Source organism: Herpailurus yagouaroundi, unplaced genomic scaffold (genome assembly GCF_014898765.1).
Source record: "Herpailurus yagouaroundi ecotype Mexico unplaced genomic scaffold, PumYag 190, whole genome shotgun sequence".
Taxonomy (NCBI): domain Eukaryota; kingdom Metazoa; phylum Chordata; class Mammalia; order Carnivora; family Felidae; genus Herpailurus; species Herpailurus yagouaroundi.
Window position 1 is genome coordinate 24,643,640 of NW_024412421.1, and position 24,374 is coordinate 24,668,013.

The 24,374-nt window shown below is 46.1% G+C and overlaps 1 protein-coding gene and 1 long non-coding RNA gene across 5 annotated transcripts in view; one reads left to right on the forward strand and one right to left on the reverse strand.

Moving 5' to 3' along the window:
* LOC121009765 (hydrocephalus-inducing protein homolog) overlaps positions 1–24,374 on the forward strand; it is a 240,648-nt gene that overhangs the window by 129,299 nt on the left and 86,975 nt on the right. For all 4 annotated transcript variants that reach the window (XM_040443058.1, XM_040443059.1, XM_040443060.1 and 1 more), the window contains exons 27-34: positions 1,809–1,977; positions 4,643–4,822; positions 5,303–5,476; positions 7,629–7,802; positions 11,621–11,832; positions 16,944–17,081; positions 18,809–18,992; positions 21,527–21,668. In XM_040443058.1, coding sequence (XP_040298992.1) covers positions 1,809–1,977; positions 4,643–4,822; positions 5,303–5,476; positions 7,629–7,802; positions 11,621–11,832; positions 16,944–17,081; positions 18,809–18,992; positions 21,527–21,668 — 1,373 coding nt within the window. The remainder of the gene's footprint in view (positions 1–1,808; positions 1,978–4,642; positions 4,823–5,302; positions 5,477–7,628; positions 7,803–11,620; positions 11,833–16,943; positions 17,082–18,808; positions 18,993–21,526; positions 21,669–24,374) is intronic.
* On the reverse strand, positions 17,566–24,371 carry LOC121009768 (uncharacterized). The gene is made up of 2 exons (XR_005780825.1): positions 24,256–24,371; positions 17,566–18,146 (listed from the first exon to the last, which is right to left on the reverse strand). It is a non-coding gene; the product is annotated as an uncharacterized LOC121009768 (long non-coding RNA).

A 24,374-nucleotide genomic window follows, 5' to 3' on the forward strand; every position in this document is an offset into this window, starting at 1 on the left:
CCGTATCCTTGGCTCACATTTTCTGCACTTGAATATCTTAAATGCATTGCTCCATTGTTTTCTCCTAAGGTTTTGCTGTTCATGAAGTCTGATGCTTTTTTGCTTATTAATTAGTTATCTATTGCTGCAAAAACAAATTACCCCCAAGCCTAGCAACTTAAAACAATAAGTGTTTGTTATCTCATGTTGTCTGTGGGTCAGGAATTTGGGAATGGCTTAGCTAAGGTGGTTCTGCTTCCTCTGGACCCTCCCCCAACTCAGCCTTTAAATCTTCTGTCTTCTTTACATGTAATATTTATGCTCTGCCCAATTTAGATTCTGCATCTCAAAGTTTTTCTCAGAAGGGGAATTTGTCGCTCTGGAAAGGAATCTTTTCATTAGGTATTCATGAAACGCTCAATGGCTTATGTTGGCACTGCATCCTCTGTTGTGGGCCAGGTTCAATGCAAAGCAGAGTCTAAGACTCCGAGATGTGTATGCAGATTTGGTAGGGAGCCCTCTCAGGAGCAACACCAGTGAAGAATAAGGCAAGCAGTGCCGGACAGAGAGATGAGCTGTGATGAGATTACAGCAGAGACCTCAGCAGACCCCACAGGAAGCTCTACCGCTGGGCTGTCTCTTTAGAATTGCCCCAGTTGAAGCAAGTTGTCCAGGCCATTGTATGTCTCCATCACCCAGTCTTTGGAATATTCCTTCCTTTCACCCACTGACCTGCCATGCCACCTGTCTCCTGAATCAAACTCCATGTATGAGTGGGTTTCTTCCAAGCTCTCTTCTCTATATCATGTCATTGGCCAGTTTGTCTATCCCAACATCAGTCCCACACTGTCTGTTACTCCAGCTTCAACAGTCTTAATATCTAGTAGGGCGATCCTCTCTTTTTCTTTTTCATTAATGTTTTAACTATTCTTTTTCCCTTTTTTACTATTTTTTATATTCAAGTATAATTAACATATAGGATTATTAGTTTCAGTTGTTTTAACTATTCTTAGGTCTTTGTTCATCCATATAAATTTTAGAATGAGCTTCTTAACGGTGGTTTTCACACAACCAAAAATAATGATCCTGGAGAAAGGTTACTCAACAAAACAGATTTTTCACATAAATTAGGCCATACAGGAAGTGATTGCTTTCTAGAACCTTGTTGCACTGGTTTTATAAATATACATACACACTAGGGTTACCAGATATTGTAGAAAGAAAAACAAATTACGTAGTTAAGTTTGAATTTCAGATAAAAAACATATGACTTATTTTATGTGGACATTTTTGTACTAAAAAATTATTCACTGTTTATCTAAAATTCAGATTAAACTGGGCATCCTGTATTTTGTCTGATAACCCTAATACATATTCCTTCCCTTCCCCCATACCCCCAACACATACTCATGCACACACATACTTAATACCATTTTATCTGTTTCTCCCTGAATCCTTTGTGAGACAACCACCTTCCTCCCTTGTATAACATTTCTAACTACAGTGTTTTTCAAGAACGTGTAGCTCAAAGTGGATAATGGAGTTCTGTACTTTTGTCAAGGGAAAAAAAGAAAGAAAAACAGTATATGATGTTTGTAAAATAAGAGGAAAATTCTCTTCCACATATGAAATGCCTGGGCTCAAATGGGGCAAAAATCAAGATCTTGTATCCCCAGCTTCAGGGCCCGGCCTTACTTTCTAGACCTCTCCAAAGGCCCCTTGTACAGGAAGGAGCAGGGGTTTTACCTGGTGGGTAAGCAGACCCTCCGAGGACTGTCAGGAGAAAGCTTCTAGCACACCCAGCAGCAGTTCCTGTCGTCCTCTTGCAGATCTTGCGAATGCTGAAGGGCTATGATTCCTACAACACCCTGCTGCTGCCTCCCCGTGTTCCGGGGGAAAAGCTACCCCCAGAGGTTTATGAGTACTTTAAGGAGATGAAGCGGTCCAAAGAGGAACAGATGAAGGCGAAGTTTCTGGAGAGTCTGGCCCAGGAAAACGGTGAGAGCTCAGGGCCGAGAGCCCGGCTTCAGCCACTGCGCTGGCGCCCTGGATGTGTCCCTGCTGGGAGGCCGGCCACTTACCGAGCAGCTGCCACATGCTGGGCGCATGCTGGTGCCTCACATATTTCATCTGTAACGTCACAAAGTGGGCCTGTTCTCCCCACAGTATGAATGCAGAGACAGGGATACGCTCTGCTCCCACTAGAGTCTAGTGGGGAGTTCAGGCTTAAAAACAGCTAATAGAGGGATAGAAGAACACTTAGGCTTTACACACTTACCTGAGAGACTAAAGCACTGAGACACCAGGTCCACAGTGTGAAGGGGCAGAGTCAGGATTCAAGCCCAGATCTCTCTGACTCTGGCATCCACGACGGTAACCACTGTACTCCGTGGCTTCTGTGTGTGCTTGAATATGTCACACAGGGTACAACTTGGTGTCCTAAGAGAGGTCAGGAGTGGGGGTTCCCCCAAGGATGAGGTTGGCCCTCCACGGTCTTTAAGCCAAACCCCAATCATAAAACTGGACTGTGCTCTCATAATGTGCCCCTTTCTGGCCCAGTGCCCCTGTATTACCCCACCACCCATCCATGGGCTCCCTTTTGTGCACCTGAGCATCAGGGGTCCTTGATGACCTGTAGCACCGTGCAGCTTGTCGTGATGCATGCTTCTCCTTCCTATTTATCATGCCCTCATCTTGGAAATGTGCCCTCCCTGTTCTTCTGTGTAATAGTCATCACATGTGTAATTGTTTTCTTCATACCTGTCTCCCCCCCCCCCAATAAGAAGCCCCCATAAAGGCAGTGATCATGCATTCCCCACTTGTAACCCCAAAGCATGGAACTGCACCTGATATGTCACAGTGCCCAATAACATGTGCTGTAACAATGAATGAATGAATGGAATGGAGTCCATTTTCTCCTGACCTTGGGCTTGTCTTATCTCTCAAGGGAGCCAGTCAGAGAATACTAGTTTGTCCTAAAAGGAGAAGATGAGAGAAGAAGACCACCTTTGCCCTCAATCTCCTGGTCAGTGTCATTGAGCACTATTAGTTTACCAGAACTGGCATCGCAAAGACCACAGACTTGGTGGCTTAACCAACAGAAATTTATTTTCTCATAGTTCAGGAGGCTCAAAGCCTAAGATCCAGGTGTCAGCTGGGTCACTGTCTGCAGAACCTCCTTCCTTGGCTTGTAGCTGCCTGTCTTCCCCTGGTGTTCACATGGTCTTCTGTCTGTGTCTGTTCTAGTCTCTTCTTAAAGAACACCAGTTATACTGGAGTGTGGGTGGAATAGGGCATCCATATAACCCCTTTTTAACTTTATTACATAGCCACTTTCTGAGGTACTGGGGAGTAGGATTTCAACCTAAGAATTTTAGGGTAACTAGTTAAGCCTATAACAAGCACCCACAGTGTTCCAAGAATGGAGCTGAAGCACTGTAAACAGATCAGTGAAACAGGCCCTGTCTTTGAGAGCCCACAACCAGGAATGTGGTGGGAGGGGAGACGCTGGAACTCAGAACCACTGGGACAGAAAGCTGGGGGTGCTGCCATGTGTAAAGGGCATCACAAAATCAGAGAAGGACCCTGTTGCTCTCGTCCCTGTCCTTACACAGTACAGTTGTGGGTTCGTTTTTTCATTTGGCCCATTGGAAGTTGGCCGAGAACAGGGACCCACGGGTTCAGAGGGAGCCAGGAAGGTGCATTCTCGGCTTTTCCCCAGGGCTTCCCTGAGCCTGTGCTCCCTCTGCTCACGTGCAGACCATCCTCCCTGCTTCCCGCACCACGGCCAGGAAAGCCAGTCACGGGAGACCTCCGAACTCTCTGCCTCAGATCCAACCTCTAAACAAAGACAGTGTCAACCCCCGTCAACAGGCCCAGTAAAGGGGGTCATTTTGTACAGTCACAGCCCAACACCCCCACTGAAATTGTGAGGAGGGTTCTAGGCAGACAAATTGGTAGGTGTACTTGGCAATGGCATAGACAAATGTTCATGACAGATTTAGGGGGAAAACAGGCTACAAATTGGTATATACAACATGATCCCAAGTTCAGCTTTGAAAAATTTTAAATTAAGGATCTGAGAGGCCACAGCTCTGCGGTCCTGGTATCATAAAGTCCAGCTGCAACTCCTCGGTCACTGTTTCTTGTTCTATCTACATCTCTTTTGCAGATGAATTGTATAAGTCTTGCTCTTCTGAATTTTCTAAATTTTCTGGAGAAAATATATAATTTTAGTCTTTTTAATGTTAAGATGTAGAAACACTCTGGGCAGAGAAATTTTTTTTAAAGTTTATTTATTTTGAGAGAGAGAGAGAGAGAGAACCAACAGGAGAGGGGCCGAGAGAGAGGGAGACAGAGGATCTGAAGCAGGCTCTGTGCTGACAGCAGAGAGCCCAGCACAGGACTGGAACGCACGAACCATGAGATCATGACCTGAACCTAAGTCAGATGCTTAAGTGACTGAGCCACCCAGGTGCCCCTGGGCAGAGAACCTTCTTAACAGCCAACTGACTGCAGATCTTGTTTCTTGGCTTTGGCTAGTCCAGGGTGATGGTAACCAGGTCAGCGATTCTCCACTTTGTCTCTTTCTTTTTCCATACCTGTCTCCCTTGTCCCCCTCCCAACACTTCCCCCATGTTTTTGTTCTTTGTTTCTCGGGCAGAAAAGGAAGATATGCCCTCATCAGAACAGGGCACCTCTGGCAGTACAAAGAGGACCTCACTGAGCCAAGGGATCTCTGTCACGTCCAACCCTGAAGAACGGCACATTCCCACGGTCGAGTCCAAGACCTACCCAGATGAAGAGGAGGATGAAGAAAGCCTGGAAAAAATAATGTTTCAAAGTAACCAAACATTTAAATGTTTTGTACCAGTTCTCTCTAAGAGAAGTGGGAAGACTGTCCAGTGCCTTTTTACTTTTCTCCCTAAAATGCACCCTTGAGCCTTTTAGCACTACCGTGTATTAATTCTGTAGTAGGAATATGACATCACTTAGTCAGCCATTCCCCTTAATGTTGCACATTCAGCTAGTTTCCAGTATTATTTTTTCAGCAGGAGATATTCCCCCAGAAATGGAATTAACAGTCAATAAGAGTATCTGTATTTTCACTTCCAGTAGCTGTCGACAAATTATCAGCTATAAAGGGCACTTCCCATCCACTGCAGGGGGGAATGAGAACTGTGACAACATGTGCAGCAGTTAATTTGCCACTGTGCTGCAGCAGTGTTCGAAAAGAAAAAGTGGTTCTCCTTTCCATCAGACTGTATGAATTCTGGGCGTGCCCATGGGCATGCACTTGTACACGTATATTTTTAATTTGCAGCTAACAAGATACAGAGTGTTGACAGCCACTCGACGGAAAAGGTTGGAGAAGTAGAGAACAACCCAGTGAGCAAGGCGATCGCGCGCCACCTGGGCATTGATATTTCTGCAGAAGGTCACATGGCCAAGAACAGGAAGGGCATCGCCATTATCATCCATGGGACACCCTTGTCGGGTATGCCACAGCTCCCAAGGGTTGTCAGTTTAAGGGTTATGGTGAAGTTCGCACATGTAATTTTCGAGATAACAAAAGACTCTTTTTTTTTTTTTTTTTTTGATTTGTATACCATGGGACTATCCCCAAACTATTAAATTGCCAATCTCAGAGAAACAGTGTTAGAGAAAGAGCAGGGACACCTTATTTTTAATTAATATATCTCTGAGTTGTTTGAGCTTATATTCTTCCAATAATTTTAAAATAATATTAGGGAAAAATCCAAGACATTAAATTCTTTAGAAAGAGGAGGGGAAAAAATAAAAATAAATGATAAAACAAGAGGAGAGGGGGAAATAAGCACAAGCTCCTTGAGCTAGAAATATTACTTCTATAAGCTTACCTTAAGAATCTGTTTAGTGATGTGGACAAAGATTAACTGCATGAACATTCACTGCAGTGCTGCTTAGCATCATAAAAACTTGGGAGCAATTGAAGCATTCAGTATAGAAGACTGGTTAATTAAGCTTTAGTGCATCCACATAGTAAGTTATTTTGCCACTATAAACAGTGTTTTGTACACCCCTGTCCATAGCAGCATTACTCACAATAGCCAAGAGGTAGAAACAGCCCAACTGTCCACTGACAGATAAACGGAAAAACAAAATACGGTACAATGGGACATTATTCAGCCTCAAAAAAGAAGGAAACTCGGATTCATGCTACAATATAGTGGAACACTGAAGATATTATACTAAGTGAAATCATCACGAAAGGATAATTGCTGTATGATTCTCCTTATATGAAGTGCTTGCAGTGGTCGAATTCATAAAACAGAAAGAAGAGTGGTAGTTTCCAGGGACTGGGAAGGAGAAGAATGGGAGCTTGTTGTTTAATGGGTACAGAGTTTCCATTTGAGAAGATGAAAAAGTGTTGGAGGCCTATGGTGGTGATGATCACACAATAGTATGAATGTACTTATGCAACTTAAAATATGGTTAAAATGGTAAGTTATGTACAGATATCACCACAATTTCTTTAAGTGCCATAGAAATGTACTAAATGAATAGAAAGATGTTCATGGTACATCATTTTAAGTAAGAAAAATGTGATACTTAGGATTTGTAATCTGGATTAATTTCCTATTGGTACCATAACAAATAACTACACATTTAGTAAGTTGAAACAATGCAAATTTACTTTCCTTCTGAAGGTCAGAAGTCTAAAATGTGTCAAAAGAGCTGCATTCCTTCTGGAGGCTTCTAGGAGAGGACCCATTTCCTTTCCTTATGTAGCTTCTAGAAATGTTACCTGCATTCCTTGACTTGTGGCCCCTTCTTCCATCCTCAAAACCAGTATCATAGTATCTTCCAGTCTCTCTTCCTTTTCATCATAATCACCTGTTCTGACTCTGACCCTCTTGCTTTTCTCCTATAAGGGCCCTTGGGATTATGTTGGGCCCACCCAGATAATCCAGGATAATTTTCCATATGAGGATCCTTAACTTAATCGAAGGTGCTAACCCCCTTTACCACATAAGGTAACATATTCACAGGTTTCAGACATTTGGATGTGGATGTCTTTGGCGGGGGGGAGAGCATTGTTCAGCCTACCACATAACCCCTTTCTTTATAAGAAATATAAATAAGGTAGTTATATATACATACTTAGCAGCCATATGCTAACTGTAATATCTCTGGGTGAGCAAATTATGGATCTTCTTTTTCCTTCCCTCCTGTTTGTTCTTTGAATTTTCTGCTTTCTTTTTAACAAGCAGATATTTTGAAATGAGAAAAGAAAGATCAACACAAGTTATTCTTTAAACCAAAAAAGTCTTCCCATTAGAATCAGAGACAGTAGAGCTACACGACTTTTAAAGGTCATCTGATAGAATTACCATCTAGACTGAGGAGAAAATCCAGAGAGCAAACGTGTTGCCATCACACGGTGCACAACACATGGGTGGCAGAATGAGGACAAGAATCTGTGGTCCTGACTTGTGGTTCCGATCTCCTTTCTCTTTTCTGCTGCCATCTGTGGCCGCACAAGAGACATAGAGGCAAAGCGCTTGGAGAGATTTCTCTACAGGGGCCTCCATTCTAGAAACTTCTTCTGTCTAGAGACACTAAGCAACTGAGAGCCAGGAAATTCAACCTCCTGACCTTTTTTTCAGGGAAATCAGCCACCGCAGTCAGCATGGCCAGGTACTACAATGCAGCCTGCTTGAACATCGACTCCATCGTGCTTGAAGCGATCTCTGATGGCAGCAACATCCCAGGGATCCGGGCCCGTGAGCTCTGTATCAGAGCTGCCATAGAGCAGTCCATGAAGGAAGGAGAAGAGTCTGGTAAGAGCCTTTTCCCCTGACTTTCTGTGGTCAAGTGGCCAGCAGCCTGCTGCTGATACCCATCTTCTCTGTGTCCCCCGTTGAGCTTTTCTCCCCCAGCCTAGTTGAAAGCTGACTTACAACATACTGCCAACTTACAGCCCAGGGAAGAGTTGCCTTCACTGAGTATCTGTGGCTCTCCCCGCTGCCCAGACAGGCACACATTTGGTGCTACGGGGAACAGGACCATGAATAAGAGGCAGCCCACACTTTTGGGGGTTACTTGTGGAAGGGGAACAGACATGGACTTGTTCAGAGCAGAGGGAAATAATGTAACAGGAATACTGACTTCTGTGAAAGGGCAACTTTGGGATGGCTGGGGTCCAACCAGCTTGATCTGGGGAAGCTTTCATGCAAATGAGCTTTAAAGGACAGGCAAAGATGAAGTCAAGTACATTCCGGTCCAAGAAAGCAAGGAAGCTGACAGTAAATTAGAGGTGGGAAGGCAGGCTCAGGCCCATCTTGGTTGACCTTGATGCCGAGATTAGGAATTTGGGTTTTATTTTGAAGGAACAGAGGAGTCGGGCGGTTATCACCCTCTGGGAGAAATGGTCAGAAAGCCACACTAGGAAAGCAGCTCTTGTAATGTCTTGTAAAGGAAGCACTGGAGATGCCGACAGTGAACAGGTTTGGGCCAGCCGACCCCCTAGCACCTGCATGGCAGGAAATTGAAAGATGGGGAGGCATTCCAGATGGTCACCTAGAATTTCCAGTCATGGAAACCAGGAAGAGAGTGATGTCATTTACCAAGATAGGAAATGTGGGAAAAGGAGAAAGTTTGTTGGAGAAGAAAATTAATTAAGGTTTTGAACACCATAGTAGTGAGGCCTGGTGTGGCCTGCCTACCAGAGGTAGAGAATTCTGGCTCCATCAGGTTGTCTATGGACCGACAGGGCAGGAGATGGCTGCTCAATTGGGAAAATACATTGAAGTAGAGTGATTGCTCTGAGAGGAACCATTTTTAATAAATATTCATTCATAACAGCATAACATCATTTCTAATAGTGCACCATGCCTGCTGGTTGATTGATAAAAGTGGCTGGGGCTTTTAGACATGCCCCTTCCATACCTCTGCATAGAATGCTTAGGGAAATAGAAGATTCTTTGCTGAAAAGATCAGAAAAGTAGCTTTTGAGTAGTGAAAGAGAGGAAAAATAATTTTCTCTCTATCCTGAGTTCTTGGCAGAGACTGCTATAATAAAAGATTAACAAGGAAAAAAAATAAGTTTATTAACATGTGTCCTTCCTGTGTACATGGAAGATACTCAGGAGGAAATGAGGTGACTTAGAATTCTGAATTAAATACCATCTTCACAGGGAGAGAAGAGGAGGAAGGTACTCCTCTTAGGGGAGAGCAAATGAGTCTTAGGGAAGATGAATGGACCCACAGAACAATGGACGAGGGTACGGTAGTTAATGACAAGCGTGTCTCCTCTCCTGTGATGAGTCAGTCCACTCTGCTGGATGGAACTCCCAGGGTGGGGATTTGTGACAGTTGAGTTCCCTTTGGACACTTGTCTTTAGACAGATAAGAGAAGGTCAGAGAAGTCTTCTCCCCACATTTGCTGTTTTTCAAGTGCCCACAGTTCAAAAGCAAGCAGCGTATTTTGAGGTGGCATATCCTGAACTCTAATAGTCATATTTTGGGATGGCGTATTTCAGCTACCGTCAGTGGGAACCCCAAGCTACATCATAATTCTGGTTCTCTTAGATTTTGTTTCCTTTTCTGTCAATTAAACTACATTTGACAGAGGTCTTTGGAGCTGTATTGGTGTCCCATAAGAAACTGTGGATTTGGTCTTCCTACCTGAGGAGGTCATGTCAAGCTAAAGATATAACAGGGGGAGTCTTCCTTAAGAAAGTAAGAGGTGCACCTGCTGGAATAAAGAAAATCAGCCCAGAAATTTCCAGAAAGAGGAGAGGGACGGAAAGGGCAGGACAGGACATTGGGGAACACTTATATTTTAAGAGGAGTGTGGGTAGAGGAGAAGCCAGGGAGGCCGAGAAGGCAGAGGGAGTGTCAGAGGGGTGGGCAGTCAGGAGAGCAGGATGCAGAGAAGTCAAGGAAACAGAGCTGCAGGCGGGAGGGGCAAGAAGGGTTTGCACACCTCTCCAGTGCCCTGGTTGGGTCTGGGCACCTTGGCCTTGTCTGTCTCATAGGCCTTATCACTGGTTCATATACCATTTACTTGACTTCCTTATGCTACTGTCTCCCTACCCCACCAGAATGTTAGCTGGGAGCAGGGATGTGTGTTCGTTCTCTTCACTGATGCATTCCCAGCCCCTGGGTTGGTACCTGGCACAGAGTAGACACAGAGTAAATACTTCCAAAAATGTGTCAAATCAATGAATGAATGTAGTCATAGATTGCTGGAAGTACAGACAGAATGAGCCCTGAGAGAGGGCCACTGTGGGTCACAGTTCAGAGGTCATTGGGCGCTTTGGAGAAAGCCCTTTCAATGGAGGGGTTAAACCCAAACCTACACTGGCTGTTCACTGTGGGGTCCACAGGCTGTCCTGAAGCAGAAGTGGTAAATCTAACCCTGTGTGTCCCTGTCCCATGCAGTACCCACCAGCCACCTGAAACATGGGTGTCCAAATTGAAATGTGCTGCTTGGGGGTGGCAGTTCAGGCAGGGGGTAGGGGGTGGCACATGGGAGTTGAAGATGTAGTAGGAAAAAAAGACTGTAAAATAACAAGGTAGAAATTTGTTGATATAATCACATTTGGGGTAGATTGGGTTAAACATACTGTGGAAATCGATTTGTACTTTTCTAATGTGGCTACTAGAAAATCTAAATTGCATACACATTATACGTCTATTGGACAGATGTGGTCCACACTACTGTTTTAGAAGCTGGGCAGTGAGGAACAATGGAGGTGAAATGATGATGTCTTGAAAGAAATGAGAGATGAAATGAAAACCCTTATTAGTATTATATCAGGAAGAGCTGGCCTTGTAAGATATGGCAGGATGACGCCGCTGGCAGGGGAGGCTGACAGACATGGGGACAGCACAGAAGAGACCCTACAGCCATCAGTGGAGGCGGGAGCGGCCGTGGAGGCATAGGACTCGTGGCGAAGTGAGTGGGCACAGGTGGCAAGAGGCTGGAGCCATCACAATCAGGTAGAGCCTGGAGGCACCGGGGGTAACAGGACCTGGATGAATGAGGGACCAACCAACAGAATGTTGGTACAGCTGTTCCACTGGTGGCCTCATGCCCTTTGACCCCTGACACCCCCAGGTGCAATATGGTGTCCTTGTACCTATAACCAGCTCTCAGAGGAGGGACAGAGGGACAAAGGATAGTGACAGCTCTCAAGGGAGTTCTGAGGGCTTATTTGCGGAAATGGCCAACAAGGAATAAGGAGTCTTAGCAAGTCTTCCTGAGCTGGAAAACGTGGAGGCTGCCTAGCGCACAACCACATTACCCCATCTGAGGTGTCAGCTTTCCAAGGCAGGGCTACAGTGGACCAGCAGTTTCAGAAATGCTTGCCCTCGGGGCTGGAAGAAGAAGTGGGGCAGACTAACATGGGACCCACTGGGCAGATGGGCAGCGAAGAGCCCTGGACTCCAGTCCAGCCTCTCCACTCGCCTGTCCTCATCCAGCCTCGGCGTGTGTAGCCTCTTCTTCCAGCCCCTCCCAGCCAGCTGCAGATGGAGACGGCTGTGTGCTCCTCAAGAGAATCACACCAAACCCGCTTGGATTTGTGCCATCCCCACTATTATTTCCTGATCATCCTGAGGTGACTTTTATAAACCCACTCTCTCTGTGTAGCCCAGGAGGCTGCTTCAGGCCAAACTGCTGTGGGACAGACACATCTGAGCAGTGAGACCCTGGGCAAGTTTACCTCAGAATCTACCCTGTCCCCTGAAATGAAATCGGCGAAGACCATGCGTGGGAGCATGATGATTGCCAAAAGCAAGGCGGAGAGCCATGGCTCTGGGTCTCAGAAGCAGCACCACCAGCATGCGTCCGAAACGCCACAGGTACAAACCAGGGCTCCCCAGAAGAGGGGTGGGATCCCTCCTCCTGCCCTTTCTCCTCAGAACCCCTCAGCCATGTCAGCATCATGCCATTGCTGTGGGGGCCCTCACCAGGTTCATGGTGCAGGTCCTGCAAGGAGAGGTCATCTGGCAGGCGTTCAGCAAGTGACTTTAATGTTATAGGCACTGGGTTGAATGCTAACAAAATAAAGATAAAGCAAAATCGCTGCACTTAAGCTGCCCTAAGAGTCTGATGAAGGAGATAACCACACATTCAAATATTTGCAATAAAATGAGATTGGTGACAAAAGAGCTTTGTAAAAGGAATTGGCTTGAACCGCATGAAATTGCCAACATTCAACCATTGGAACGGCAATTTCATATGGCTCAGTCTAATACTAAAGGAATGCTAAGGATGAAACCGTTCATATGAATTGTGGGAGGGCTGCACAGGGGTCATGGAAGGTCATAAAGTAGTCAGAAAGTTTGCGCCTCAGCCAAGGGACTTTGAGAACAATCTTGGCAGAATAGCAGGTGCTGTGGCCAGACAGTGGATGGCACCGTGGAGAGGTAGGTGATGAGTTGTCGGGGGGAAAGTGGAGTCAAGTGAGTGTAGGCTTCCAAGATGTTTCAAGGAACAAGAAAAGAGACTAGTTGTTAGAGGAGCAAATTTAGGGTTAAGAGAGTTGTTTCTCTGAAAGGAGGTGGAGAGGGGCGCCTGGGTGGCGCAGTCGGTTAAGCGTCCGACTTCAGCCAGGTCACGATCTTGCAGTCCGTGAGTTCGAGCCCCGCGTCGGGCTCTGGGCTGATGGCTCAGAGCCTGGAGCCTGTTTCCGATTCTGTGTCTCCCTCTCTCTCTGCCCCTCCCCCGTTCATGCTCTGTCTCTCTCTGTCCCAAAAAAATAAAAAAAAATTAAAAAAAATAAAAAAAAATGAAAGGAGGTGGAGACACAAGCAGGTCTGTAAGGAGAAGAGCTCCTGGAGGAGGGTAAGGTGACAATCCACCCAAGAGGGAATGGGATTCCTGGAGGAGACAGGGAGGAAAGGACTAAGCACAGTCAAAAGGGATGGGGGCCAGCTCCTTCTGGAGTCAGTAAAGGTGAAAACAGATACAGCTGCGTGTGGGGAAGGCAGGTGGAGAGCGGAGGTCGGAGAAGGTCTTTGCTGAGTGGCTCTAAGATGTGTGCAGGATGCAAAGTCTTTGCAGGAAGCATTGAGGAGGTTAGTGTTGCACAGCATGGTTGAGGAGAGTGGCGAAGCACTGATGTGTCCACTGGGAGGAATAGAACCAGAAATGGGTGGTGGACAAAAGAAAAGACAGTTTATGGGGCGCCTGGGTGGCGCAGTCGGTTAAGCGTCCGACTTCAGCCAGGTCACGATCTTGCAGTCCGTGAGTTCGAGCCCCGCGTCAGGCTCTGGGCTGATGGCTCAGAGCCTGGAGCCTGCTTCCGATTCTGTGTCTCCCTCTCTCTCTGCCCCTCCCCCGTTCATGCTCTGTCTCTCTCTGTCCCAAAAATAAATAAAAACGTTGAAAAAAAATTAAAAAAAAAAAAAAGAAAGAAAAGACAGTTTAGAATGCTGATTCTCCAGCCAAGACAGGAAGGCATAACTTCGCTGTTTCAAAATTTCCCTAAGCAGTCATTCAGAGGTCGAGAGAGAAGTCACCATTGCAGGGCACGAGTGTGCTCAGAACAAGGGGCAAGGGAGTTGAGAGTAGTATATGGGAAGTGCAGTATATGGAGAGAAGGATTTAAGAGGAGGGCAGCAGAATGAAACAGGATTTGATGAAGAGTCTGTGGGTCTTGTTACCATCCAAGAGTGCAGTAGGGAGAGTGGGAGAGGTGGGCACTTCAGAGGAGGCTGTTGAAGAAAACAGAGTGGAGGTGAAGGCCCTTGCAGGAGAGGACCCACATGTTGGATGGCGCAGGTGGATGGAATGGAAGCCAAGGTCTTCTCACGAGAGGAGGTGTGCAGGTTGGATGGGACACTCTGGGGGGCTGAATTTGTGCCAAATAATGCCTCTCATCTTCGTTTCAGTCCCTCCTTCTTCTAACATCTTGAAAATTGGAACCGTCGACTCAGTTTCTTTTGCAGCATCATTTAACCCTCTTTCTCAAGACCAAATATGGTATTCATGGATGAACTAAAACTCATATTTGTATTAAACGGGGTGTCATTTGTATTAAACAGGGAATCATTTCCTTTGATTGGGTTCCATCCATCTGGACAGTGAAGCAAGGCTTTTTAGAATATATCAAAGGCAGCAGAAAACACTAAATCTGATCCCAATCCCCTTGCAATAAATAGGGAACTCAGAGCCTGTTCAAGATCACCCCTGCCCACATGGCTGCTCACACTGCTCCAGTGTGACAGGACTCATGCTTTGGACAACAGTCACTCTGTTGGCATGCTCCACCCACAAATGGCTTTTCAGTTTTCTAAAGCTCTCCTAAAGCATGAACTCTCTGATGACTTAAAGTTTATTTATGTTGCAAGTGGAAAGCAATGTATAATATGTCACATAGTAAAGATATGACTGTAATATAAGGTCATTTGTTTATACATCACTGTGTTCTGGGAGAGCAGTCCCTGGAAATTCTTATCTTTTGAATGACATTTAATACAACACTCTCATTTCTCAGTCCCATGCCCACCTCAGCTCCTCACTGCCATGGTCATGTTCAAGAACTTGTTCATCGTTACCCATAAATTCTAAGACCTCTAGACCACACATCATACATCCTGACTACCATCTTCTAACCTTCCAGATGACTTCTATGAGAAGTAACTGGTCCCATCCAAAACTCCAGTCCACATCGTCACTGCCTACCACCCCCTTCACTCCCCATCTTACTCGGTTTGTTATCTGTGTCTGTCACTTTAGGCATTCCCTTGCCCCCTTGCCCTTCCTCATACTCTCCAAGCAAAACTTCAGCCGATTCTCCACCTCCTCCATGCAGAGTGGCTGAACACAGCTGGAGACAATCTTCATCTCTCCTGAGTGGTCTTTATTTAAAAATTAAGACCACAAATCTCAAGCGGACCTTTGGTCTGCCCTAGTAAATTTGCCATCCATCTCTTCAAGATAACTATTTTATTGTGGTCGTCACTCTCCAAACCCCTAAGACCGTTTCCTCTTCCTCATTCCCAGCTGATAATCTCTCTTCTGACCCATGGAGGGAGCAGCAACAATGAGAAGACAATCACCATATCCTCCCACCACCAGACCAACGAGCCAGGCTGCACCCTCCCTGCCACAGAGTCACTGCCCCTGCTCTCATCCTAGGCCCTGCACATGTGCACTGGACCCCACCCCTTCTCACTCAAGAGCTGAATTCCTGCAGTCATCCCCTTTCCCTCCCATTTGTTTTTTGCCCTATAGATCCTTGTCATCAGCATCTATGCATGCTTTATTACCTCCCGTCTTTAAAAACACTGTCCCGACATCACAGATCCCCCTCCAGCTCTTACCTTGTCCCTCAACTCCTCTTTAGGGCTGTTCCCCCCAAGAATGGCTGCATGCCTCCCTCCTCATCCTCAACCCCCATTCTCTCTTTCACCTATTCCAGTGAGGCCTTTGTCCTTACCACCCCACGGATTACTCTTCTCAAGGTCGCTGGCATTCATCTTGCCAGATCCAGTGGCCTGTGTTCTGTCGTCCACCTCACATGACCTCATAGCAGCTGATAAGTCCTCTTCCTGGACGTGCTTCTGGCCAGCACACCACCACGCTCTTCTCCTTCCCCTTTGCCTCATTTGGGACTCCCCCTACTCCTGCAGCTTCTCCACATCCTCCAGATCCATAGGCTTTTGGAATAGGCTAGGACTGAGTCATCTGCTCTTTTCTTTTCGTTATCTACCTTTTCTCTATAGGTGATCTCATCCAGTTTATTAATTAAGTACTTAAATATTTTCAGGATGCGTGTGCCCCTCACATTTCTGTCTCCAACCCCAATTTCTTGCCCAGCTGAGGTTCACACACGCAAACTCACATTCATTATCTCTGTTGAATGGTTTAAACACATCTCAAAATGTATGTGTCTGAAAAGTGACTCTTGCCCCTCACTCAAAACAGAACAAGGCAAAAAATTGTTCTTCCTTCAGTTTTTTTTCTTTCTTAATTAATGACTTTGCCATTTTCCCATATGCCCAGACTAAAACCCAAGGGATCATTCTTGGTGCCCCTCTTTCTTTCACACCCTATCCCAAGTCCTAGTGGGATGGAATGTTAGAGAAAGTATCAGCCATTTCTCACCACTTCCACCATGGCATCCTTGTCCCTGCCACCATCATCTCCTGCCTTGACCATGGAGATGTCTAACTAGTCTTCCCGCCTCTGCTCTTTTCACCTCATGCAGCAGGCACAGTGGCCTTTCAGAAATAAAACTCAGATCATTGTCTGCCTAAAACATGCCAACAACTTCCCATAACACTTAGAATAAAATCCAAATTCCTTACTGGGGTCTGCAAGCCCTGACTATGCCTTAGACTTGAATTAAGCCCGACCCTCTTCCCCATTGCTCACTCAGTACAGTTACACTGGGCTCCCACGTGCTCCCCAGAGCCCATCAAGCACACTCGTGTGCAAGGAGCTTGCTGTTCCCTCACAGAAAGACTCTTCTCTCAGGATCTTATCTCATTCTTTCATATTGTTGTCCAACCCTGTCACTGTTCTCTATGTCCTTACCTCATTCTTTTCTCCCTAGCACTTGTCACTATCTCAGACTATGTGACTGATTTGGATATTCACCTGCTCCTTTTCTGTCTCCTCTATTTGAAATAAGGACCACACAGGCAGCAACATTGCCAGCGTTGTTTGTTGTTGTATCCCTAGTGCTAGAGGGACCCCTTGTACCTAATAGGTGCCCAATATTTGTTGAATGAATGAACAAATGTGTACATATACAAAGCACCTTTCACAGTGTTCCCACTTGAAGCTTAGGCAATTCTTTAAGGAAAACCTTTCATTTTACAAAGCAATCTCCATTTTACAGATGAGGAAATGAGGCCCAGAGAGATTATACGATTTCCACAAGGTCATATGGCTTGTAAGTATGAGAGCTGCTGGGACACCAAACTGGATTCTAACTCCTGATCCTTCTCCCGCTCGACAGATTTCCTCCAGCCCTCTCCCTTCGGGGCCCACACAGCGCCGGCTCAGTGTCAGCCCCAGTATCGGAGGTGAGACCGGGCTCGTGAGCTGTGTGCTCCCTGAGGACCTATTCACCCAGATCCTGGCTGATCGCATACAGGTACGTCCGTGCCCACCTGCCCAGAGCTGCACGGCTCACACTCCATCCCTGAGCTGGGACCTGAGATTCCGATCCACAGCCCACCCATGGCGGCTCAGAACCCAGGGATCTTGGAGAGGAAAGGTGGGCTTCTTCACCCCCAACAGTCATTTGCTCTTGTCCTTTTGACAGCTCTTGTTAGGCAACTGGCCCTGGCGCAGTCTGCTGCCTGAAGTCACTCTCCTTAAAGGACCATTGAGCATGTTACATATTAAAAAAAAAAAAAAATCAGATTCATGATACAGCCCTACAGTGGTATATTAAAAAATCATAACATGGAGCCATGGAAAGTTAGAATTTGGAACCATATTAATTGCTGTAAAAATCTGTTTTCAATGTATTAAGTGAGAAAAGCAGGTTATGAAATAGTATGTACAGCACAATTGCATTTCTATAAAAATATGTCTAAATGTATGTCATACAAACAGTAAAAACTCTGAAAGTATATTAACTGTGGTTATCTTTGGATAGCAGGATAATGGATTTTTAGTTCTGTTCATACATTTCTGAATTATTTTACAATGCCACATTGCTTTTCAAGTCAAAAAACACAATAACCGTTTCCAGTTAAAAAAAAATTGTTTTCATAAGCATTGTACAGTTAAAGAAAAGAAAACAAGATCAGCAGGATTTGGGAGGACACCCCTAAGCCTGTTTGCTGCTTATGGTTTGCAGAGAACTAAACCGCTCACCAGGTCCTGGAGTTGTCCATTGGCTTTGGCTTTTTCAAAGTAGGCCACGATATTAGTTGCACATTTCAATATAACAAAATACGACCTGAGGCTCCCAGAAGAGGAGATGTCATCACAGGAAATTACTCAGGTTAAGATTTGATGGCTACTGTGTTCACAGTGCTGTCACTCTCAGCTGACCTGAGCAAGGTGAGCTGATAAGTGTGCTGGTGTTTCGTGTACCCAGGTTAAATCACTGGTAAAGCCCAAAGTAAGCCAGCAGAGCAGTGCTACTCGAAGTACTGGTCTTTGATGAAACATGGAGTTTGCGTGGCTTCCTTCATCAACAGTCTTGCTACAAAAGAAACAAAACAAAACAAAAAAACAGCAGCTGAAATAAATAGTGTTTTTCGTGATGTCGTTGATTTACGTTCTGGCACAAGATTCTGGTCTCATCAAACACTGGTAGTGATCAGCTCCTGGCCAAGGGTGGCCAGTCTGTGTACCACCCTTTGAGTAACACTGATGTACAACAGAGGCTGCTCCTCAGTGGTTAGTATTACCAAGATCGTTACACGCCAAGGCAGTAACGCCACTGAAAGATCTGAATGGCCCACCTGCTACTGGTGCCCTTGCTGTTACTCTGTGAGGGGGGATAACTTGCCTTTCCCTCCTCTCTGCCTGTTCCTCATGGACCTGCCCAAACCCTCACTTTCACGTTTAGTTTGCGTTCCTTATTTCTGTAGAGATAGGAGAAATCTTTTATTCTATAAATACGTGTGATAAAGCTCTTGCATGACTGATAAAATATTTTTATTTTTCTCTCAAATTTTATAACAGCATGTTGAATGTAGCAGGTGGAAGGGTGGTTTGACAGCATTTACATGGGGGCCCAGTAGGTCAGCAGAGACCATTGCAGCCCCCAGTAAAACCACCCACGAAAGAACAAGCAACTTTCTCCATAGAGAACCCGGTAACTGTGGCCTTAGTTACTGTCTTTTCTCACTCTGGTTTCAGCTGAGTGACTGCTTCCGCGGAGTGGTGTTTGATAGCGTTGAGACCCTCTTTGCTCGGAACCCGGCTATGGCTCTCCTCTGCCTGCTGAAGGCCATCGGCAACCGGGAGCACATCTACGTAATCAACATGGCCCAGGATTACACAGTCATGAAGGCCCAAGAGAAAGCCAAAAAGGAGCAAGAAGGTAAGGCCCCGTACTCTTCTGGGCTGCCCTTCCCAAGCCCTAACAGCCCTTTCAACAGAGCCTTACACTTTTTGAAATGCTTCTCCACCACGTTGAGCCACTGTGCAGATGAAACTATTACATCTGCCATGTCATCGGTGCTCACCTCCGCCCTGTAAGGTGACCAGAAGTTCTTATTTCTACTTTGCACCTGAGGGAACTGAGGTGCGGCTGACCTGTCGGGAGACTACAGGACAGGGAATGGACCCAGCCAGCTCTTCTTGTAACAGACACGTTTCCCTTCCCCCTAATATCACACTGCATCCCTTCTCATCTTCCCTGTAATCACAACCAACCCTTGGGGGACACATCACAAGTCCCATCCTGACTCAGGTGACTGATTAGCTTGTTGTTTTTGTTTAAGGGGACTGTACATTTCCTGCAAACACTGGAAGTGCTCATAAACTTGACAAAACAGCTTCTACATCTTAGCCTCCTGTGTCCCATGCACTGCAGCCAACATTCTGTACACTTGAAATGTCTCTAAATGGCACTGTGGGTTATTTAATCCTTACAGTAACCCTCTGGGGATCATTGTCCCCCTTTTACAGACAAGGAAAAGGAGGCTCAGAGACATCAACAGTGTAAGATCACACAGCAAATTAGTAAGGTCTTTATAACTCTGAAACCTTGCTTTTTCCTGTCATTACAACAGTAGCTTGAAAAAAATTTCAGTGATTGAAAATTAAACACACACACACACACACACACACACACACACACACACACACACACTCAGAGTAATGTTAGCTTGAGTTCCCAATTTAGTCATAAGCAGACCTAGCAAATTTTGGTCCCCAAGGGAGGAGGTGACACTTTCCTCGGGAGGCAGACTCCTGCTCTGGCCTCAGCTCGGTGACATCACTGCCCTTCCTTACTTGGCCTTACCTCTCTTCTGGAAAAATCCAAGAAAATCATAGTGCTTTTTCATTAAGGAAATAATTACAAACTTGAGCTCTCTTAGTTCTTACACAGAACTTAAAGACTGCTTCCTTACATTCTCATCCAGAGAAAAATCAGGAAGAAAATCCCTGGCAGTGTTCCAGCCTCCGACTTGCTGCTTTTCCAGAAAGCTTATGTCCCCGTTACCATCACCTTGAAATAAAGTATCTCTTTTCATTTTTTCATTTACTTGTGGATTGAGGTTTTTCACCATTGCATTATGGGCTCCTCTCCCTGAAATCTTCTGCATTTGAAAAAAGTCCCAAGGGGGCGCCTGGGTGGCGCAGTCGGTTAAGCATCCGACTTCAGCCAGGTCACAATCTCACGGTCCGTGAGTTCGGGCCCCGCGTCAGGCTCTGGGCTGATGGCTCAGAGCCTGGAGCCTATTTCCGATTCTGTGTCTCCCTCTCTCTCTGCCCCTCCCCCGTTCATGCTCTGTCTCTCTCTGTCCCAAAAATAAATAAACGTTGAAAAAAATTAAAAAAAAAAAAAGTCCCAAGGCAGCATCCAGTAACAATATTATTATATTCAAATCTAATTTTTATTGAACACTTATGAATTTGCCAGGCATGGGCCTAGATGCTTCAGAGGGTTGCCTATATGATCCCCACGGCAGCCTGTGGAGGAAGAACCCTAATTCTTATCTGTTCCTAGCCCTTGGTAAGTGTCAGAGAAGGATCTTCAGATACACATCTCCGAGCCCAAAGCACAGGCCTACAAGAAGTGGAAGTTGTAGAAAAGAATCTGAGAGCCTTTGTGCTGGGCATGAGCATGCTTCTGGACCTGGAATCTGTAGGGTGTGGAAAATGGTTTCCCTTGGTCTGCAAATGGTTCTGTCACCCTGAGCACTCTGGCGACATATGTTTGTAGTGTATGAAGTTCGTGGGTGCTATATTACTTCCCAATCACTGCGGTAGCAAATTACAGACTGGATGCCTCCAAATAACACAGACTTGCTGTCTTACATTTCTGGAAGTCAGAAGTCCTTAAAGCGGGGTGTCCATAGGGCTCTGTTTCATTGAAGGCTCCAGGGAGAGAATCCATTTCCTTACCTTCTCAAGCTTCTAGAGGCCACTTGCATTTCTCAGCTCATGGTCCCTACTTCACAGCATTCTGACCTCTGCTTCCATTGCCACATCTCCTTCTCTGACCCTGACCCTCCTGCACCCCTCTTATAAGGACCTTTGTGATTATACTGGGCCCACTCGGATAATCCGGGACAGTCTCCCAGTGCAAAGTCCTTAACTTAATCACACCTGCAAAATCCTTTCCCCCACACCAGGTAGCGTATTCACAGTTCTGGAGATTAGAACATGGACATCTTTGCAACTACTATTCAGTCTAGCACAGATGGAGACCAGTTTTGGAACTGTGTGAGTGAAGGAAGGCCCACCAGAGATCAAGAATGTCCCCGCAGCACCAGAGCCGCCCTTGCCCTGGCGTAGACACTCCATAGCAAGTGTGGGCTGGGAGCTGAGCCTTTGAGGGCCCTACAGCGAAGGCTGGTGAGTGAGTCACTTTCCCTTACTTTCCTCTCTCTGTTCCCTCCACAGAGAGCAAACGCAGGGAGGCACTTCAGAAAGAGAAGGAGCGTCTCCAAAATATGGATGAGGAAGAATATGATGCCATGACAGAGGAGGAGAAAATCATGTTCAATCGAGAGGTTCGGCAGACCCTCCGGGAAAGGAAGAAGAGGTCAGAATCAAGGGGTAGTCAGGCTGGAAGTGGTTCCCCCCAGGAGTAACACACAGCCCATCCTGGAGACTGGGATCACCTTCCAGGGGAGCAGCATGACCAAGGGAGACACAGGAGGGTCACCTTCTGGGGAGCAGCGTGACCAAGGGAGACACAGGAGGATCACCTTCCGGGGGAGCACTGAGACCAAGGGAGAAAGGAAGATGACCTGCTAAGAGCAGGAAAACACCTTGACCATCAAGGGGACTGGTTGCTGCAGCCTTTCAGGGTTTCTTTCATTGTCCTCCCCGTCCTTCTCTCTGGAGGACATCTGACACTAGAGGGAAGGTTGTATGATATAATGCCAGGGGATTTCTGGCCCCTCTGTTCTCCCAGGGCTCCCACAAGCTTCTCCTGACAACTGCCCCCTAGGTGTGGCTCATCAGCCTCTGTGCTCAGGTGTCCACAGCTGGTGACTGAGGGGCCACTCTCTTGACATAAGCTTAATGGTCGCTCCCCAGAACTCAGTCATTTCTCCTTCCCCAGCCATCATCTTGGCCTTCTGTAATGTTATCTGTGCCCTGAGTTCTGACCGCCTCTCCCACTTGATCCTCGGCCTGGACAGTTCACCAGAGACCCTGGGCAGTCTCTCAGCCACTTTCTGTGCCCATCACTGGGAACCGCACAGGAAAGACTGAATCCCCTCCACACCACATGGGCCCCAGGAGACTCAAGCTATCTCAGATAGCAGTAGAATATGTGTCCTTTCTGCCCTCAGACCTTCAAACGTGCTGGGAGAGGAGGGTATATTGCTTACCCTCCATAGAATTCCACACATTGGCAAAGCCAAGATACTTGCCCTACTGTAGAGGGACATAGTCTCCTTCCACCTCCAGACTCCTCCAACTGACCCCAAAAGAGCTTTTATGCCCTCTCTGCCCCCATAGTATGCCCTCATTTCTTCGTCTGCATGGTCCCTTGTAAAAATGCCCAGGGGGCGCTGCCTGGTGGCTGGGTCTCAGTTAGACATCTGACTTCAGCCCAGGTCGTGATCTCACAGTTCATGAGTTTGAGCCCTGCATCAGGTTCTGTGCTGTCAGCACAAAGCCAGCTTCGGATCCTCTCTCCCCGTCTCTCTCTGCCCCTCCCCCCCTTTCTCGCTCTCTCTCTCTCTCTCAAAAATAAACATTTAAATAAACAAACAAACAAACAAACAAACAAACCCAGTCCTCCAGAGGTATAAAAATACTAGCTTTGGGATTCCAAAGGAATCTCTTTTCTTTCTCATCCAGGTCATTGCTTTCAGGAATTTATTTCATAGTGGACTTGGAAAATATAAATCTGATCCTCAAAGCTCAGTAATGACTTGTTTGTGTGACACACACACACACACACACACACACACACACACACACACCTAGTAATGATGAGCTGGCTACAGTGGATGATAGAGAATCACAGCAACCAGGAGCAACCAGGGATTCCTAGAATGAAAACAGATGGGTTTTGTACTTTCAGAAATGCTGTCCCCTCCACTCTTGTTTATATTTGGTATCCCAGCCTTGGTGCCCCTTCTGCCACTGGCAACAGGGCAGGCCCAGCTGAATCCATAGCAGGAAGGGATAGAGAAAAGAAAGGAATGTGGCTTTCAGATCCACCACCATGGCTCCAAGCTAGCCATTAGGGACTGCTATTTATTTTTTTTTTATTTATTTATTTTTACATTTTTTTTTAACATTTATTTATTTTTGAGACAGAGAGAGACAGAGCATGAACGGGGGAGGGTCAGAGAGAGGGAGACACAGAATCTGAAACAGGCTCCAGGCTCTGAGCTGTCAGCACAGAGCCCAATGCGGGGCTCGAACCCACGGACCGTGAGATCATGACCTGAGCCAAAGTCAGCTGCTTAACCGACTGAGCCACCCAGGTGCCCCAGGGACTGCTATTTAAAACACCATTTCTTGAGACACCTGAGTGGCTCAGCCAGATAAGCATCAGACTTCGACTCGAGTCATAATCTAATGGCTCATGAGTTCAATAGCTGCTTCAGGCTCTGTGCTGACAGCTCAGAGCCTAGAACCTGCTGCGGATCCCGTGTCTCCCTCTCTCTCTGCCCCTCCCCCACTCACACTCTGTCTCTCAAAAGTGAATAAACATTAAAAAATAAATAAATAAAACACTGTTTCTGTTCTAATGTTGTCTGAACATTAGATGTAACAAGTATAGGAAGCTGAGCCACATCTGAACTGATATCAGAACAATCTTTGCAACTTACTTTTTGAAAACTGCTAACGTCAAGCTATTTTCAGCCCTTGCCTTGCTCTCCTATGAAAGAAGACTGATATACAGATTGAGAGTTCCTCTTAGTTGAGTTTGAGGTGACCAGTTTTGCTGAATGACTTTTCAGAGACCCTACTTTCTTTCTTTCCTTTCTTCCCTTCTTCCCTCCCTCCCTGTCTTACCTCCTTCCTTTCTTCCTTCCTTCCTTCCTTCCTTCCTCTCTTCCCTCCTTCCTTCCTTTCTTTCTTCCTTCCTTCCTTCCTTCCTTCCTTCCTTCCTTCCTTCCTTCCTTCCTATTTGCCCACATTATTTACCCACATTTCTTTACCTGCATTTCGTTCTTCTTATGCCCAAGAAAGCTCTGCCCATGTCCCTCCACTGGACACTCCCAGTTAGGGGGAGTGGACAGGAGAGGCTCTAAACTCTGTTTTCTCTGCTTGGTTTGAT